Source organism: Lampris incognitus, chromosome 7 (genome assembly GCF_029633865.1).
Source record: "Lampris incognitus isolate fLamInc1 chromosome 7, fLamInc1.hap2, whole genome shotgun sequence".
Classification (NCBI taxonomy): Eukaryota; Metazoa; Chordata; class Actinopteri; order Lampriformes; family Lampridae; genus Lampris; species Lampris incognitus.
The window spans coordinates 20,148,065-20,167,699 of NC_079217.1; the positions used below are offsets into that span (position 1 = coordinate 20,148,065).

At 45.8% G+C, this 19,635-nt stretch overlaps 1 protein-coding gene across 1 annotated transcript in view; it reads left to right on the forward strand.

Annotated features, from left to right (window-relative positions):
- Positions 1 to 19,023, forward strand: part of lrrc75a (leucine rich repeat containing 75A) — a 56,945-nt gene extending 37,922 nt beyond the window's left edge. The window contains exons 5-6 of the mRNA XM_056283418.1: positions 16,486 to 16,759; positions 18,049 to 19,023. Coding sequence (XP_056139393.1) covers positions 16,486 to 16,759; positions 18,049 to 18,642 — 868 coding nt within the window. The 3' untranslated portion in view covers positions 18,643 to 19,023. The remainder of the gene's footprint in view (positions 1 to 16,485; positions 16,760 to 18,048) is intronic.
- The last annotated feature ends 612 nt before the right edge of the window (positions 19,024 to 19,635 follow it).

Below are 19,635 nucleotides of genomic sequence, written 5' to 3' on the forward strand. Positions count from 1 at the left end.
AGGCCATCCCTGAGCCCAGCTCGGCCGCCCAGGTCGCCTCCTTCCTGGGTATGACAAGTTACTACCTGAGGTTTCTTCCCCAGTACCCTGCGACCACAGCCCCCCTGCACCAGCTGCTGCGTAAGGACGAGCCATGGGTGTGGTCAAAGGCATGCAGTGACGCTGTGCGTGATCTCAAGACTCAACTGACTTCACCACCACTGTTGGCTCACTTCGACATCTCCAGCTCCACCTTTGTGACCTGTGACGCATCAGCCACAGCGATAGGGGCTGTGCTGTCTCAAACCCAGAACGGTGTGGAGAAGCCCATTGCCTTCGCCTCCCGTGCCCTCAACCTGACCGAGCAGCGGTACTCCGTGGGTGAGCGTGAGGCGTTAGCCTGTATCTGGGCTTGTGAAAGGGGGCACCTCTACCTCTATGGCCGCTCCTTCACCCTCAGGACAGATCACCAGGCCCTGACAGCGCTGCTGTCCACAACTGGGACAGGCCACAAACCCCTGAGGCTGCACTGCTGGTCTGACCGCCTCCGCCAGTACAACTTCAGCCTGCAGTTCACCCCAGGCAGAGACAATGTTGTCGCCGACCTGCTCTCTCGCTCTGTCTCCACCTCAGCTCCACAGATGGACACTGACTGTGTGGAAAAGGACATTGTCCAAATGCTACACACACCCCTCCAGGCCACTGTCTCTCTGCAGGAGCTGAGGGCAGCCTCCGAACAGGACCCTGTCCTCTCCCAGCTCCGCACCTACATCCAGAACGGCTGGCCTCACAAGGTCCCAGAGGAGCTGGCTGCGTTCGCCCGAGTCAGACAGGAGCTCTCTTGCTGGAACGACACCTGCGTGGCACGTGGGTTTTGCACAGTGGTCCCAGCTGCTCTCCGTGCACGTGTTTTGAATACGGCGCATGAAGGCCACCTGGGCATTGTGAAACTGAAACAGCGCTGCCGAGACCTGGTGTGGTGGCCGGGGATAGACAGAGATATTGAGGCTCTGGTGAAGGACTGTTCTGCCTGCCTTGTGAGTGGCAAGACTGGCCACCAGGCTCCCCCACCCCTGCAACCTCTCGCCTGGCCCTCTCAGCCCTGGGAACACCTGCAGTTGGACATTTGTGGTGAGATCCATGGAGTTCCCCACCACCAACGCTTCATGGTGGTCGCCTACGATCTACACTCAAAATGGCCTGAACTCACCACTTCCGGCACTGTGACCTCACAGATCATCATCGACTTCCTGGACTCTCTTTTCTCTCGCTGGGGCCTCCCAAAGACCATCACCGCTGACAACGGCCCTCAGCTGGTCTCTGCTGAGTTCACTGCTTATCTCGAAAGCAAGGGCATCCGTCATATACGCACTGCGTACTACCACCCCCAGGCCAATGGCGGCGTTGAACGTTTTCACCAGTCACTGAAGAACGGCCTCAGAGCACACATGGCCCAAGGGTGCTCTTTCACGCAGGCCATCCGTCACACTCTGCTGCACTATCGGGCCAAACAGCACTCGACCACAGGCGTCTCCCCAGCCTCTCTCATGCTAGGCCGGGAACTGTGCATGCCCCTTGACAGGCTCCGCCCCTCCACACCTCAGGCACCTCCCTCTGGGGTCAGAGCCTCAGTCACTCGTCAGCAGACGTGAATGAAGCAACGGTTTGACCAGTCAAAACGAACCAGGGTGCCAGACATCAATGTGTCAGACTGGGTCAGGGTCCGCAGGCCCCACAGGGACAATAAAATGGCTTCATACTGGTCCTCTCCTCTCCAAGTCACCCGTCAGCTGGGCCCAGCCACTTACCTCCTCAGCGATGGCACTCGGTGGTACTCCAGTCGTCTACGGAAGGTGTCAGCTCCACCACACACAGCTGGTGACACAACCTTAGCCATTCCCTCAGCATGGCGAGACGCCCCGGGGCTTCATGCAGCTCCTACACGGGCCCCAGACATTCCTGGGCCTCAGCTTCCCCTGCCTTCTCCCTCCCCACCTCGGCCTGCCCAGCCTCAGGCCGCCCCGCGACCTGTTCGCACACGTTTACGCCCTGGCCACCTAGAGGACTTTGTGTCAACCTTTCATGTTTGAAATCCTGCCGGGGGGGGGGGGGGATGTTATGTCTGCACACATCGATAGTGCTGCATTTGATTTGGTGCTGTTCTATTGTGCTGGGATCGATTGGTGATGCCTGCGGGCTCTGGGTTGTGTGATCGGGTCTGCCTTTGATGCTGGGTCAGTCTAAATAAAGAATGCCACGGAGAGGTTGTGTCGAGCGACAGCGCTGTGTCCTGAAGTGATTTAAAAATACAATAAAATGAACTCATAGGCTAAATGTAGAGGCCTGCCAGATATGGGAATATGGATATGTGAAATATATTTTCTAGTCTGCACGGTTATGCATGTTTCAATATGGGTAAAGTAAGTGGAGTAGTGCATTTGCCATAATTCTTTGATTTTTTGTGAGCTTCGATATCCTGCTTAGCTAAACCCGTGTAATGTCAGTCTAAGAGTGATTCACTCTAAGCCAACCAAAGACGACGTTTCAGGGCGCGGGGGGGTGACATGAGAGAGGAGTTTAGCTGTGTTATCGTTTTGTCAGTAGAAATTGAGTTTAGTGTCGAAGCGAGTAATATTTTGTGGACTGAAATACTTCTAAGGATTTTCACAAGTGTTGTAGTGTAATGGCTTCAAGTCCTGTGCATCTCGACGTTTCGCAACTCATTCTCCCCCAGTTTGCCGTGGAAGTTGGCTAGCCTACCGCCAGTTAGCTTAACGTTAGCTATTTTGCTTACCGTGTTATTTTTCTTAGCTAGCTTTGTAAAAGTGTATAGTCTAACTATCAAGCGTGGACGTTTTGCCCGACCTGTCGTGGGGACAGTCATCTACGTATAAACACGGGCCGTAGTTTGTGCAGGGAAACATGAGACGAGAGGATTTCGCTGAAGCTAATTAACTAGTTAGTGCCGGGCCTTCGTGATCAGCACGGACCTTGTAGTGTCACCAAGGCTACGCTGTTGCATCATCTGCCCACCCGCGGACCACTCGTGAATCGCTTGTGTGGTCGCGTGAGTAAGAGGAGACTATTCGAACACTATCACCGTGTTCCTATTGGGAGTTTGTTCCATTGTTTTTGGGGACCAACGTATGAGCCCCATCGTTTAGAAACCCAAGCGCTTGGTAATATAGTTCACCATTGCGCTGAGTTGAACTGTTTATTTGGAGACTTTTATTCAGGACTTTGTCTGATATTACAAATTCATTATTGGGTCAAGGTTATTTAGTAAGGTGTTCACTTCATATATTTGATAGCTTTTCAGCTCTGTATTGTAGTATTTGGTTTGCAATTCCAGAGGGTTATTCCTTGTTGATAGTATTGTAATGTGCATGGATTAGTAGACACGCTGGCCGCTGGCTGGCGGGTCTGACCCTTTAGTCTAGCGGTTAGTGATGTCTCCTGCGGTGCGGGCGATACGGGTTTGTTTCCCGGCCGCGGCAGTTCCTGTGGTTGCGTTGTCTCCCGAGTTCACTACAGTATATTTGATGTGATAACACAGGAGGGATTTGGTTGTTTGATAAGTAACTACTGTTCTGATAAATAGAGAGAAGGAAAGCTATAAGAACAACAGTAGCCTACCTGAAAATACATGTTACTTTTTATTATTATTGTTGTCCTGAACGTTCTATTATTCTGATGTTTATAATTTACATTCAGCCAACTCAACACCAACCGCTGAGAACTCAAGATCCTGTTTAAGGAAAATTGAAATAGTAACCATAGCTGTCAACAAGGGATTACATCAACATTGAAAGTTTGGTCTCTCAGAACTGTATTTGAGGTCTTTGCAGTAAAATACAACGAAGGGGACCTTTAACTCTTTCGGGGATTCCAGGTAAGCTTGTGTGTGTGTGTGTGTGTGTGTGTGTGTGTGTGTGTGTGTGTGTGTGTGTGTGTGTGTGTGTGTGTGTGTTAAATAATTATTATTATTATTTAGTTATGTGTGATGGATTGGCGGCCTGTTCAGAGTGTCTCCCTGCCTGCCACCGAATGGCTGCTGGGATAGGCTCCAGCCCCCTTTCCCCACCCCCACCCCCCTGACCCGAATTCTGATAAGCGGCTTGGATAATGGAAGGATGTATTATTTAATTATTATTATTTGCAAGTCATAGATGGTCTGAGCCAGAACAATTGTGTTCAAGTAGGACAGAGGTATGACACTAGATCTGGTGAGGATCTGGTAAAGATTTATTGTGATGCCGTACAGAAGGCAGTATGCTATGAGGTACGACGTTGGGTCAGAGACAGGTGGTGAATGCATGGGGGATGAAGCCAGTTGGCTCTCTCATTGTTTTTTTTCTTCATGTCTTCACGTTACCAGCCATCCTTTCTGTGTTCACTTCTCACACTTCAATTCACTCAGCTGGAGGGCACATTGGCTTCCTTCTGGCGCAGTCTCTCTTTCAAACTGTTGGCATTGATCTTCTTGGTTTCAACTCTCTTCTCTGCTGTGATCTTCTTGATGTTCTCCTGAGCTTCCTTCAGGCTCTCCTTAGAAATGCTCTTGCTTTCACGTTTCCACATGTTCTTGAAGTCACTGCAGAACTCATACCAGAGCATAAAGCTGTAACTGGGAGCCACTTCCTTCTCCTCTGATTTTGGCTTGAGCCCAAAATAACTCACCATGTCCTGCAGGCTTTTTTGAGCTGCTTGAGCCTGTTGTCCTTTGCCGTGTGTTCCATTTGAGCGATGGAGACAAAGGCCTCTGTTTTTTTCCTTGAAGGGCTGAAGGTGTTCCTCTGAGGAGTCAGTACACATGTTCTGCACATTCTTCTCACAAGCAGTCAGCTCTCTTTTCAGCCCCCTGATATCCTTGGTGAGGTCTTCAAATTTGACCTGGGCAGCCAGAAAAAAATCCTGAGGCTCTGGCAGCTAGTTTTATTTATTTATTATTAATTGGCTCTTTCTAAACTAACCTAATACCTGATGAAAGATTTCCTCCACAAGGATAACCTCAGATGTTATGGAATCAAGTAAATTTATATCATTTTCTCAAGACAACTGTTGAAGTTCACATAAACTCCATTCGAATTGATTAAGTAGAAAAAACATAAGGCCCATTTGTGCTGTGTCTTTGGCGCAGAGATGAGACATTTCCCTTGTTCTGCCTGGCACAAGCCTACTCACAATAACTATCACCCTGCATACATATACACACAAAGACACATACACACAAGCACGCAAAAACAGACATGAAAAGGCATCGAAAACACATATGCATATGCATTTGATGCACCCACACACACACACACACACACACACACCATGCAGCAGGCCATAGCTCGAATCCTGATCAATTCAAAAATATTTTCCTCTATTTTTTTGTCTCTCTCAGTCTCCTCTACTGATAAACTGAGAGGGAAAGTAGAATATTTCTCTAAATCAGTGTAGCATTGAATGAGTGGTGACGGGCGCAAGTCCATTAATACTGGGATGCCATCCAATGCGTTACCTGTGCCCCCGTCCATAGGGTTAGTGGTTTGTCAGGAAGGGCGTCCGACGTAACATTTTGCCAAATCAGTATGCAGATTGATAAGACTATACCAGATCAGTCGAGGCCTGGGTTAGCAACGGCCACCATTGGTGCTGTGCTCTCACATGTTACCGATGGAAACTATAAAATCTGCTGCGGCAACCCCTGACAAACAGGGAACAAGCCAAAAGAAGAAGAAGAAGAAGAAGAAGAGTGTAGCAATGAATGACAGCTCTATGGTGCATGTGTGGGTGGAAGTGGGGGTGGGGGTCATGGCACAGGGAATTGACTGACAGGCTTCTCTTAGATCTCTGGTCTTATTTTATACAGTTTGTTCAGAATGCCAACACATCTTTAAACAGCATTGTGTGTATGTGCGTGTAGGGTGGGGTGCTTTCATTTGCATTAGTATGTACAGTAGTACTGAAACTGTGTGCGTGTGCATGTGTGTGTGTATTTCTGTGTAATGTAGTAGGTGTCTCTTGCCTGCTGCTCCCACTATGTGATGCCAGGACTATCCAGGGATCAGTGTTGAAGTTAGTGCTAAGGTGTGTGTCCCCAGAACATCCATTCATCCATTATCCAAGCCGCTTATCCCAATTGACCTATCGCTAAGCCCCGCCCCCTTAGTTACTGTTGCTAACTCGGACAAGCTCCCTGGGCTGGCTAGAGAGTTACAATGGCAGCTATCGGTGTCAAAACTATCCCAAGAGGCTATACATAACTTTTGGAGACAGAAGGACCTGATTTCGTCTTGAAGCCATCAAAAAGAACTTCACTATGCTATGGAGGGATATGTACAAAATTTAAAACTAGATATGTTGGGTGACAAGCATAAATTGGAGGCGAGAGTTTACAGATCACAATGCAAGAGGGAAAAGCCTCATCTCACAGTCACATCAGATAACATCATCCAGGACCAGTATTGATCGTGCACTGCAGGGTAAGATAAATTAATTTACCTTCAATTAACTAGCGTTAATCCTGGAGAGGTACTGAGATGTACGTGTATTAGTTTATTTTATTAACTAGCTGGCATTACCCTGTACCTGCGTGGCAGTGTCCTTACATGCTAACCCAGCTAGCACTAGCCTAGCGCAGCTAGTGTTACGTTGAGTTGACTGTGGTCTGCCACACAGCTTAATCCACCAGAGACATTTGGCTCTGTCTTGTTTTGGTTTGGGAAATGGGATAAAATATACCCCATTGCCTATCCTCTCAGGATACCTCGTATCAGTATTGCATGATGTACCCCATGCATATCGTTTGACCATTTTTGTTCAACTTATATCCATAAAACATCACAAAAACCACGACTTCTGGTGCAACTCTGATGCTACTTAATGGAGTCGTTAGCTCTAGATGTCCGAGTGAGCTCCCGTGTGCATTAGGTACTACACTGCCATTGGCTCGTCTGCGTTTGGGGGGCGGGACTGAGCGATAGGTCAATTGGGGTCGCATCGATGCTGGAGCCTATCCCAGCAGTCATTGTGCAGCAGGCAGGGAGACACCCTGGACAGAATGCCAGGCCATCACGGGGCGACACATTCACAGCTAGGGTCAATTTAGTATGGCCGATTCACCTGACCTACATATCTGTGGACTGTGGGAGAAACTGGAGCACCTGCAGGAAACTCACACAGACACGGGGAGAACATGCAAACTCCACACAGAGGACGCCCCGGGATGACCCTCAAGGTTGGACAACCCCGGGGTTCAAATCCAGAACCTTCATGCTGTGAGGTGACCGTGCTAACCACTGCGTCACAGTGCCGCGTCCCCAGAACAACTGTACTCATTTAAGCTGTACTTATATCCCTCTGTTCAAAATTAACATGAGTTGAGCAGCGTAAAATAACAAACATCGAGTGGCTTCTTATGTTGGTTTACATTCATCAAGGCTGAATATGGATCGAAGGGGAAAGTTTTATGAAAATATTCTTTATGACGTACTCTCAGGGCTGATCATGGGTAGAAAAACATCAACAAGTACGTGAATGGCTTCTTGTTAGTTTGCTGGCTGCTAAACAGCAATTCTTTTCAATGTGGTCAAGAAGTCATCGCAGTGATTTTGAATGAGGCAGCTGCAGCCTGAGAGCTCAGTGCCAGTGCTTTTGGCTGGGCGGTGAACAGGCCAAGATCTCCATCTCTGCTTTTTAACTTGGGGTACCAAAAAAAAAAGACATAAATTTACACAAAGGGCCGTGAAACACTAACTAAATACCTGCTAACAGGAATTGAGGTGAGTGTTTAGTTAAACTCTACATTAGACATTGATCTGCTTAACAACATTTAAGACCTAATCAGTGCAGGAGCGTCGACACATCTCATCAGGCAACATCACAAATAGTTCATCAATATGTCTCTGAAGATGTTCATCACATTTGAAATAGATAAAGTCTGGAAACAAAAGATTAAACTGTCATGCTTGAGAGTGGATGGAAGGTGGCGGGGACATATGGTTCATTCTGATTCTGATTCTGATGATAAGGAAGTTGTTTTTTTATCGGCTAGGCAGGAGGTTGTTATTTTTTTAAATACTTTATTTAACCCCTCGGGGATAAATAAAGTATTCTGATTCAGAAGCACTGTGCTAGCTGACAATGGTGGCAGCTGAAAGCACACAAAGCCAGATGTTAACTGTCAGCCAGCTCATAAACAACTGCCTGTCTGTCTGTCTTTGACTCACTTAGCATAGAAACTGACTCGCACTTCGGCCTCTCCCTCGCTCACTCACTCTGTCTCTCTGATTCTTCTCCCTTGTCTGTATCCCTCTTGTGTGTGTGTGTGTGTGTGTGTGTGTGTGTGTGTGTGTGTGTGTGTGTGTGTGTGTGTGTGTGTGTGTGTGTGTGTGTGCGTGCATGCATGCATGCATGCGTGCGTGTGTGTGTGTGCGTCTGTCGTGGGTGTGCATTTCCAAATGGCTTCTTTAATTTTCATCATGCTGGAAGGAAAATAATGAGGTCTTGTCTGACCCCAATATCAACTGCCATGGAAACCCACGCTATATAGCACACACACACACACACACACACACACACACACACACACACACACACACACACACACACACACACACACACACACACACACACACACACACACACACACACACAGAATTTACAAGTCAGACAACAAGGCATTGTCTATCTGCCTGTCTACCTGCTTGGCTCCCTGCTTGTCTATCTCACCGCCTACTTATTTCCTTGCCTGTCTTTCTGCCTATCTATCTGCTTGCCTAGCATTCGGTCTGCCCGCCTGCCAGCCTGTCTGTCTCTTGCTTGACTCCTGCTGACCGTCCGGCTGGCTAAGTGAATGACACTGATGCACAGACAGAGATTTCTTGGCTTTCTTTCGCCAATGTCGGCAGCCATCAGAGAAAGGAGAGGCTAACTGTTGACTCAAGATGTCTCCATGCTTTTCGCGCCCTCTTGTTATCCAGCCAAAGTCAGCCAGAGAGAGGATGTGCCTGGCTAATGTTTAGATTTTCTATATTCATGTGTGAGAGGGAGAGAGAATGAGCAGGAGAAAGAGGGAGCAGGGGCCGACTGTGCAGTGGGAAATATAAACCTACGAGTTCTCTTATTTGGGGTTTACGTGTGTATTTGCATTTGATTGTGCAGCTCATTAAGCATGTGTAGGTGTCACAGATTAGCTATGCCATCAGCTCATAAAATCTTGGGAGCTCGCTCGCTCGCTCTCTGTCTCTCTCTCGCTCTTTCTCTCTCTCTCCCCCCGTTCCCTTTTTGAGCTCCTGTTATTTTACTCAATCTCCCTTTCCATCTATAATTCCCCACTGGAGCCATTCCTCCCTCCTTTGGCATTTATTATGTTAACCAATAGCTTTCTACTGAGCATGACCTTTTTCTACCCATCCATCTACCACCTCTTGACTGTTACAGAGTGAGACACAGCCTTGCGTTATTACATGCAAAACGGATGACTGAGTGAATTAATATTCATCCCCAGTTTGTAGGAAGATTTGCTGCTTGCCTTTTAAGAGAACTGTTGCGCTCCCCCTTTCCATCTGATCTCTCTCTTTCAGTCTCAGATGAATGATCTGGGGGATAAATCCACCAGTCTTTTGATTTTTTTGAATTGCTAATATTCCTGCTGTAAAGTGTTAGGAATTTGGAGTGGTAAGTTTCCACATCCACTGTCTTTGGATAGGAATGTGAAATTCGACATATGGTTTGTTGGTAATGAGGTTTCGCAGCATGATTAATATGAAAACTTTGTTGGAGGGTTTCCTTTCTTTAACTTTGCTTGCTTTCAGTCTTTCTTTAATCCAGATCTTTACTTCCTTGCCCCCCCCTTCAGACTCTTAACCTCATTCTGTCTGTCTGCTCCCATCTCAGAGTGAAACTGAGCAGTGTTCGTAGCCTTCCACTCATTAAAAAGGGACAGTATTGTAGTCAGAACTTTAGTATGAGACTCACTTATTTCCAGCTTCTTTGCCCAAGGTGCTCTATTTCCATTCATACAAGCACACCTAATTAGAACACATCTTAAACTCAGGATTGGTGATGAGATATATTCCACACAAAAAAAAGTATAACAGAACTTCCCCCCCCATTGATACAATATTATAAGAAGAATTAAAGGATTGGTAAACACATGGTAAAAGTACAGTTAGGAAGATAGATGTTGGTATAAATTAATGATTTATGTGAATAATTGAAAACAAATAGCTTGTGCAACTTGGATATCCAGCGCCGAAAGTCCGTTTTTTGAGCATTATTCATTCATTTATCTTCAGCCGCTTCTACAGGGTAGGGTCGCGGTGGCAGCAAACTAGGTAGGGCACTCCAGATGTCCCTCTCCCCAGCAGTGCCCTCCGGCTCCTCCTGGGGGATCCCAAGACGTTTCCAGGCCAGACTGGACATGTCGTCCCTCCAGCAAGTTCTGGGTCTACCCCGGGGTCTCCTCCCAGTTGGCCATGCCCGGTAAACCTCCAAAGGAAGGCGCCCAGGAGGCATCCTAATCAGATGTCCGAACCACCTCAGCTGGCTCCTTTCGACATGAAGGAGCAGCGGCTCTATTCCGAGCTCCCTCCAGTTGTCCGAGCTCCTCACCCTATCTCTAAAGCTGAGCCCAGACACCTTACAGAGGAAACTCATTTCAGCCGCTTGTATCTGTGATCTCACCCTTTCGGTCACTACCCTAAGCTCATGACCATAGGTGAGGGTAGGAATGAAGATTGATTGGTAAATTGAGAGCTTTGCCTTCCAGCTCAGCTCCCTCTTCACCACAACGGTCTGGTACAAGGTCCGTGTTACTGCTGATGCTGCACCAATCTGCCTGTCAAGCTCCCACTCCATCCTACCCTCACTCGTTAACAAAACCCAGAGATACTTGAACTCCTTCACTTGAGGCAACAACTCATCCCCAACCCGGAGGGAGCAAGCCACCATTTTTCGGTAGAGATCCATGGTCTCACACTTGGAAGTGCTGACTCTCATCCCAGCCATTTCACACTCAGCTGCAAACCGCCCCAGTGCGCACTGGAGGTTGTGTTCTGATGAAGCCAACAAAACCACATCATCTGCAAAGAGCAGAGATGCAATTCTGAGGTTCCCAAAACGGACACACTCCTCACCTTGGCTACGCCTTGAGATCCTGTCCATGAATATCACAAACAGAATCGGAGGCATTATTGACTCATTACTGAGAGTTTTAGAACCAGCTCCTATAACATCACATTTACAACTGGTACTGTCTCACACTCGAAGTAAGAGGCCTACTGTCATTTACAATAACCTAACAGTAGTGATACAAAAATTTGTATTATGCAGCATACAGTCATTTAATGTTTTCAGGTAAAAGGAAAAGGGTGGGAAAATTTTAAAAGCGACTCGTCTTTTGGATTATGCACACATGCACGCTTGAAACTAGGGTTGCCAACCATCCTGTAAATTACGGAGTCATCCCGTAATTGGAAACTAAAAGATGTGTTCCATATTGAACTTATGCGGGAGGCACTTTGTTACGTATTTTTGAGAATCAATTCGGTGCTAATTTATGAGAGAGAAATATTACAGGTTAGACTATTAAGACAGGGTGATTTGTATGAGATAGAGGAAAACCCTCCTGCCCTGTTATCCCTCAGCCTGTCTGTCATGTTATGTTCCACTACCCAAACAGAGAATGCACTTTTTATTGGTCATGAGTGTTTCTACAATACGCAAGATTTAAAAAATTGCAACCTGCGAGCGTAGTCCGCCCGCAAAAAAAGAAGAGATTACAAAAATACTGAAGGGAATGGTAAAATGATTACCAACGGCTGGGATGTATGAGTGATGATGTGTGCAAGGCCAACTGCACCGTCTGCAGTATGTGGGCATTTTTATATCTTAAGATAAGTCTACTACTGAAGGGTAATGCAGGTTTAAGAGCAAGACCTGTCATTTTGGACAAAATGAGCATTATGCAATAATCAAATATTTGTTATAGGTTCACAGTAGTTGGAGCTCCTCAGTAAGGTTATACAGTCTACCCCTACCCCTCCACCAGAAAATAGATTTGGTTGATTTTTCTGTGATTTATCCTACCTCAAACATACCTGAAAGTGCTGATATGGTAAACATCACCAGTACAGTAATGCAAGTAGCAACCAAGTACAACTGCAAGTGGTCATTATTGATAGCAGTCCTTGTCTAATATAACCAGTAACTGTTTTATTTAAAGGATACTTCTTTGTTTTTATAACAACCTGCATTGGGTCTTTTTCTTGTTTTTGCCATTGTGCATATCGGTTATGATAATATTTTACCCACTAGTTTCATTTTTGAGATTTTGCACACGGGACCATCGCTAGACACAGCTTTACAATAGTATCTTATGGGGCAACCTAACACATGCGTCAGACATGTTTCAACAAGTCCAATTTAACCCAATTATCCTAGCAATAGTCATGAATATTAAGCCACTGAAGCAGGTTTACTACAATTCGGATTTTATATGATTGCTTATGTAAGGGGGAGCCACATATACTTATAAAAAAATTGCATGCATGCATGGATACCAACGGTAGGTGGGCTGGTCATTCATGCAAGTTGAACCAGGAGGTAGCTCAGCTATGTGATGGACCATTGTTTTTGTTTTTTTGTTTTTCCCTTTTTCTCCCCAATTGTACCTGGCCAATCACCCCGCTCTCTGAGGTGTCCCGGTTGCTGCTCCACCCCCTCTGCCAATCCAGGGAGGGCTGCAGACTATCATATGCCTCTTCTGATACATGTGGAGTCACCAGCCACTTCTTTTTACCTGACAGTGAGGAGTTTCGCCAAAGGGACGTAACGCATGGGAGGGTCACACTATTCCCCCCAGTTCCCCCTCCCCCCTGAAAAGGCACCCCAACCGACCAGAGGAGGCGCTAACGCAGTGACCAGAACACACACCCACATCCAGCTTCCCACGCCCAGACACGACCAATTGTGTCTGTAGGGATGCCCGACCAAGCCGGAGGTAACATGGGGATCCGAACTGGCATTTCCTGTATTGGTAGGCAACAGAATAGGACCATTGTTGATGATATTGGACATTTCAGGTAATAGCTTTTAAGTTCCATTGTCGTTTTCACTTCCTAATGGATTATTTTGACTTTCTGATGCTCATGTTTTGTGGCCCAAAAAGACATCACTTTAAAGCTGAGTCCAGCGATGCTGCCAAGTAAAAAATCTCCAGAATGAAGCTGTTGAGTAAGATGATATAATAAGTGATATGCATGATGGCAGAAAAAAGGGGAAAATAAAACCAAGGCTGTAAAAAAACCAAAAAACAGTTATCTTTTAAAACATATATGCTGTACTCAGAGCAGTTGTGCTCCACCCTATAACCCCTCTGGTCTTTGTCCAGACAGGGGTGAGTGGGGACATGTCTCTCTCTGACCAGCGTGGGATTCTGGTCTAAAGCCAAACACACCCCGAGCGCACCAAACTCCCTCAGTGCCTAATCTTTTCTACACAATACTAGTCCTGCCTCTCTGTTTGTGGCTTTAAGTCGAGTGGGGTTTCGTTGGATTTGAAGGAGGGGCTTGGAGGGGATGACAGAGAGGGGGATGAGAGAGAGATGAGGCATGGGAAAGGACAAGCAAGGAACAGTTAAGACAAACATACCCATGTAGGAACTGTATGTGGAATGTACATCCAACAAAGCATTTTTTGCAGTCATAAAGAAAACACACATTCCTAGTTCACAACAGACGATTTCATCAGGGAACCAGTGCATCAACATCCTTCAGCTTTTCTTAAACAAGAGCTGAAAGATGCTTTTTCAGCTTCCACTGCTCAAGAATGGAAGCATGTGAATCCTGGATGGTGAGATGCTGTAAGAGTTGGAGTTGAACTTTGAGGGAGAGGGGAGAGCAAGTGGAAGGGCAACCAAAGCAGAGCATAGGAGGAAAAAGCTGAGGTGTAATGCCTAAATGGAGAGTGACATGAAATAGTTAAGAGACATATTTGGGGTTGAGAGAGGGCCAGATGGGGGTCATTAAGTTAGACAGAAAGTAGGATACTCCTGCAGAGGTCTTTCGATGTTGCAACGTCATCCTTCTCCTCCATAACTTATGAGTCATGACAGCTGAAGGCGTATGGCTCCAAAAACAGATGATGTGACAAAAGCATCGACTACAACTTCCAAGCTTTTTTTTTTGTTGCTAAATTACAAAATGGCGTATGGGTGGTGAATCAGGGCTGGAAAAATAAACTGAACTTTGTTGCACAAACACAACAAGAAATGCCTCAATTCCTTTTTTCCAGGCCAAGTATGAACGTTAGGTGTCTCATCTTTAACTCCACCACCATCAAATTAACAGGAAACAGGAAAAAAATATGAAAACGCTGAAGGAAGTTAGATACTTTCTGGGGATGCTGTATTTATTTGTCAGTATAATTTTCTTCCTAATCCTCCCTAGTACTCACGATGGAGTCCTCCTCTTTACTCCTTATTTTTCCCACGGTTCAAATCTCACCCCTGTCCTTACAACTATCCTTTTCTTGTATAACCGTATTGTTCTATAGTTGGTTTGCCTCTATCTTGTGCTGTTTCAGAAACGTCCCATTAAAACATAGTTATTGTTAATTAGTTTGTTTCGGTCATTAATTCATGAAATACGAAAGCTATCTCAAAATTACTCTAGATTCATGATCAGTGTATAAAATTACCCAAACTTCATATAACATTATCCTCTGAAACCCCTTCCAAGAGTCAACAATAAGGTGGAGAGTTACATTTGGCCCTGGACTCCCACTTGGGGGCAGCCCTTACCTAGCTTGCGCACTATGTGGGTAGATAAACATTTTACCGTAGCAGCTGAGGTTTCAATTGAATTCTGCAATGTGAACCACAGTTACTTTTTTTCTGTGGTAGTGGTGTGGTTTCTTGGCTTTGCACTGGCAGTCAAGTTTGCTACAAACCCAAAACCAATCTATGATTTTCCTTAGTGACTGGCAAGAGTTATGCTCATCCTAAATCTTTCTTAGTTTTGACGGTCTCTCCCTCTGCATCATATATATTGAGCCATGAAGGTCACAGATTTACTGCTGCAGGGTTAGTTTGTCGAGGTGTTAGCATCTCGAGCCAATGTGATCCTTGTGTGTGTGTGTGTGTGTGTGTGTGTGTGTGTGTGTGTGTGTGTGTGTGTGTGTGTGTGTGTGTGTGTGTGTGTGAGCCTGTCATCATGTGCATGTGTAAGTGATTGTAGGGCATTAAGAGTTAAGCCCCCGTGGCCATTGTGCTTCTGTGAATATTGTTTTTATTTGTACATTGGAGAAAAATTAACGTCTGATCCCAGTTTTCCTTTGTATGGGATAAAACCCCACACCAGCTGTTGGTGCTCAGCTCGTACAGCACATTACCAAACAGTTTATTTTAGTGCTTACTGTGTTTTGGAGAATATGGCTTGAACTGTTGAATTGCTTGACATCCATTTTTCATTCGTTCAACTTGGTTTTCTAAAACCCCATTTTCCCTCATTATTATTTGACGGTGTCATTTGAAATCATCTGAAATTCTCAATTGTTCTCTTCAGATAGTTTCAATTAGCTTTCCAGTGAAATAACATTTTGCTCATTTGCAGTGGACTCTGTGTGATGCTTTTCTTTTTCCCCATTCCTGTTTCTCATTCCAAAGTGAGAAACAGGAACAGGGGAAAAAGAAAAAAAATACATAGCCCAGCTTCTACAAGGAGTTATTCGCTGGTTATTTATCAGTCTCAGTTTAATTTTGATGACTTTATATGACCAACATAATCAAATGAGACCATCTGCAAGAAGACATTGTGATATAATGATTCCAAATGCTTGTACGAGCTACCAGAGGATTAATGTAGGTCTTTGCAACAAGAAGCAACGCTTATGCGAGAACGAAGTTGTTCTGCAAAATCTTTTCTCCACAAGGGGTGCGCAAAGTCAACAAAAATCTCAAACTCCACCTACACGGGGATCGCCAGTTTGAATCCTTATGTTGTCTCCGGCTTGGTCGGGCATCCCTACAGACACAGTTGGCCGTGTCTGCGGGTGGGAAGCTGAATATGGGTATGTGTCCTGGTCGCTGCACTAGCGCCTCCTCTGGTCAGTCGGGGCGCCTGTTCGGGGGGAGGGGGGACTGGGTGGAATAGCATGATCTTCCCACGCACTACATCCCCCTGGAGAAACTCCTCACTATCAAGTGAAAAAAAGCAGCTGGCGACTCCACATGTATCAGCGGAAGCATGTGGTAGTCTGCAGCCCTCCCCGGATCAGTAGAGGGGGTGGAGCAGCGACTGGGACGGCTCAGAAAGTAGAGAAATTGGCCAATTGGAGGGAAAAAAAAGGGGGGGGGGAATCCCAAACTCCTCGTAGCAGCTTTAAAGTGACATAGTTATGTATCCCAGTACTTTCAACTGTCACAATATTGGCATTTTCATGTCGCTGTATCTCTTTCCCTGTTCTCTTCCTCCTTATCCTTCGTATCTTCACACATCCTCCCTCTTTCTCCAGTCTGAAGGCAATGTTGTCAGTCCAACCCCCCAGCGGGGCCTTGGACCTGTCTGGTATCCCTTTGGCAGTGCGGGACATGGAGCGTCTGTGTGGACATCTGCAGCGCCACGCGGCCACTGTGGTCAGCCTGGAGCTGGGCTTCACCGAGCTGACTGATGAGGCGTTCCTCCTGCTCCTGCCCACTTTAGCCGCCCTGCCGCACCTGGAAACCCTGGCGCTCAATGGAAACAGGCTGACCAGGGCCATCCTGAAGGAGCTGACTGACGCCCTGAAGGTGGGCGCTTAGTGCATTTGTTTGTGTCTGTGTGACTAGGCAACCACACATTTGGAAGGCAATTAAAGTCGGTTAACAAAGGAAAATTAGTTTGAAGCAATGTGTTGCGAAGACTTTTGTTCAGTATTTTTACATGACTTAATTTTAAGTAGTCTTCGTAAGGCTTTCACTTTCATCAAGTTTTCTCCCTGTAATCACATTTTTGAGACATTGTAGGTAATATCTTCATTATCCATCCATCCATCCATTCATCCATTATCCAAACTTCTTACCCTGCTCTCAGGGTCACGGGGATGCTGGAGCCTCTTATGTGTCCCACCTTCAGTATCATTAACAAAATGATATCACAATATGAAGATATCTGAATTTCATCCCAATGCAATACCACTGAAAGATGATCACTGGAAATGTTTGCCCAATCATCTGATTAGGTCTAAAGATAATTTTTAACAATTCATTTCTAATCTATTAATTTCCTGTTTGGTTTGTTGTTGTATCTTGTGTTCAGCAGTATTTTTTTTCTGCACAATTGTTCAAGCCCCAACTTGAGCCTCAACTACACCTCCCTATTATTGCAAAATATTTTAGAAGAAGTGTCAAGTTTTAGGCTGGGTTTACACAGCACGCAACACAGAAAATTGCAGCTTGTTGTTTCAACCGGATGCTGAGCAGGTGCAGATCCAGCCGTGTCTCTCTATGTGTAACAGCCTCAAATGACGAAATATGTTTTCCTTCAGAAGATTCAATGGCAAAACCATTTTCATCGGAAAAGTGATATTTCATAGGAGATTGGACATTTATCATCTCTGTGATTACTGGAGACTGAAAAGGTCACTTAGATGAGTGATGAAACGTTTCTCTCAATAAACGTTGTGTCCAGACGAACTGATTCAGCCTTCTGGGATTACTGTAAATTTATGTTTGTGCTCATATAGGCAATAAATATTCGATAACCTCAAGAAGTGACCAGTATAGGCTGCTAGAGGGTAAAGTATAAAAGCTCGAGCCTATATTTTTCCACGATACACGTATGCATATTAAGTACAAATTTCTCAATGTATTTTTGTGAAATCTGCACATGGTTTAAACTTTAATCTACTAACATTGGTGGTGAATGGAAGCTGACCACGCTTTGTGGCCATTCCGCAGCTGCTTTGCGTGCAATGTGAACACGGCCTTAGGGAAAACATGCAAAGATGGGGAGAACATGCAAACTTACTGTTAAGCAACCATGCCATGCCACCAAAACAATTACAATGATCATGACCTTTCTGTTCTTTCAACTCCAGGACCCAGGCAGTTTTCCCAGCGTGACATGGATTGACCTGGGCAACAACGTGGACATCTTCTCCCTGCCTCAGCCCTTCCTCGTCAGCCTAAGGAAGCGTTGTCCCAAACAGGGCAACCTACCCACCATCTTGGAATTTGGCGAGAGTCAGACCAGCGATCCCCCTGAGAGGCTGAGAGACGACGGGGAAGGGGACGAGACGGACGACACCAACCGGACAGAGAGCATGGGTGAGCTGCGGTCAGAGGTGGAGGAAGAGATGGATGGAGAGATGGAGATAGAGGAGATGATGGGGGAGTTGCTGGACTTTGACAGAGAGGTGCAGGGAAAGGAGGACGAGCTAGAGGATGACAGCACGTGGGCCATGGAGGAGCAGAGGGGTGGGAGGAGGAGGAAGGGGGTGGAGGAAGAGGAGAGGCAGAGGAAAGGGTCAAAGAAAGCCTTGAGAGCAGAGGAAGAGGATGACACACAGAGCCACTCCTCCCATCTCTCCGGCTCTTGCCACTCGCAGCACTCTTCGGGAGCCGTGGAACCAATGAAGGTGGAGGAAGATGACTTGGACGACGTAACGGACCAATCGGACCTAATGACATGACTGTTGTCCGTGCGTTGTTTACCTTGTAACTTCCCATCCTGTGTCAGTCCTGTCTAGGGGGGATGAGAGAGGACTTTGTCTCTGGCAGCTAAAGCCTCTGGGTCTATAAACCATGTAATGCTCATAAGCTGAGAGTGAAAATTGAACCTATGTTCATAACAACGGGAGTGTAACAGAAGTGTCATTCGTATGAACAAGCTACTCGATTCTCCTGCCACTGATACGATTTGTGACCGCTCGCTACAATAATCAGATACTAGAAGAATCCCAGATGTGTTGGGGATTGACTCTACGATGAGATGACAATCCAGCTTGGAATAAGAAATCATCTGTGATCGCTCCTATTGTTGTTTTAAATATGAGTAGCCTGAGGATGCTAATGCATAGAATACAGTCACAGACTATGGATAATCTTATATGAGAATTTTATGAGAAAGGAAGGACGTTAGCTCTGATGTGTAAGAATTCAGGTCCTTCTTCCAGATAACCTTATCCTGCTACTGGATGGATACGTACCTACATGTGCCTGTAATATGTTGCATTGTTGATTGAGAACGTGTGTAATGTGAGACATGTTAAAATGGAAAACTACGGAAAAAGACAGACACACCGATAGAAATACTGACTTGAACATAAACTATAAAAAAAAGGCTTACGATGAAAAAAAAGACAGGGATATAAAAGAAGACTGATGAGAGTGATGGATGGACAGGCAGATGAAAAGTTGCAAAAGGTCAACAGCAGATAGATGCAAATCAGTCAATATATGGAAAAATGGACAGCTTTATAAAAAGGCAAGCAGGGAAACACCCAAATAAATGTCAGGAGACTGGCAAACAGCAGTGCCCCTTTCTCTTTGCAGCCCCAAAATATCCATTATTACTCATATAAATGTATTATTACTTATATAAATGCATGATCGAGTGCTGGCATGCTTTTAGTGTTAAAGCACTATACCGGGTCAGTAACTGAAGGTCAACTGATGGACTCAGA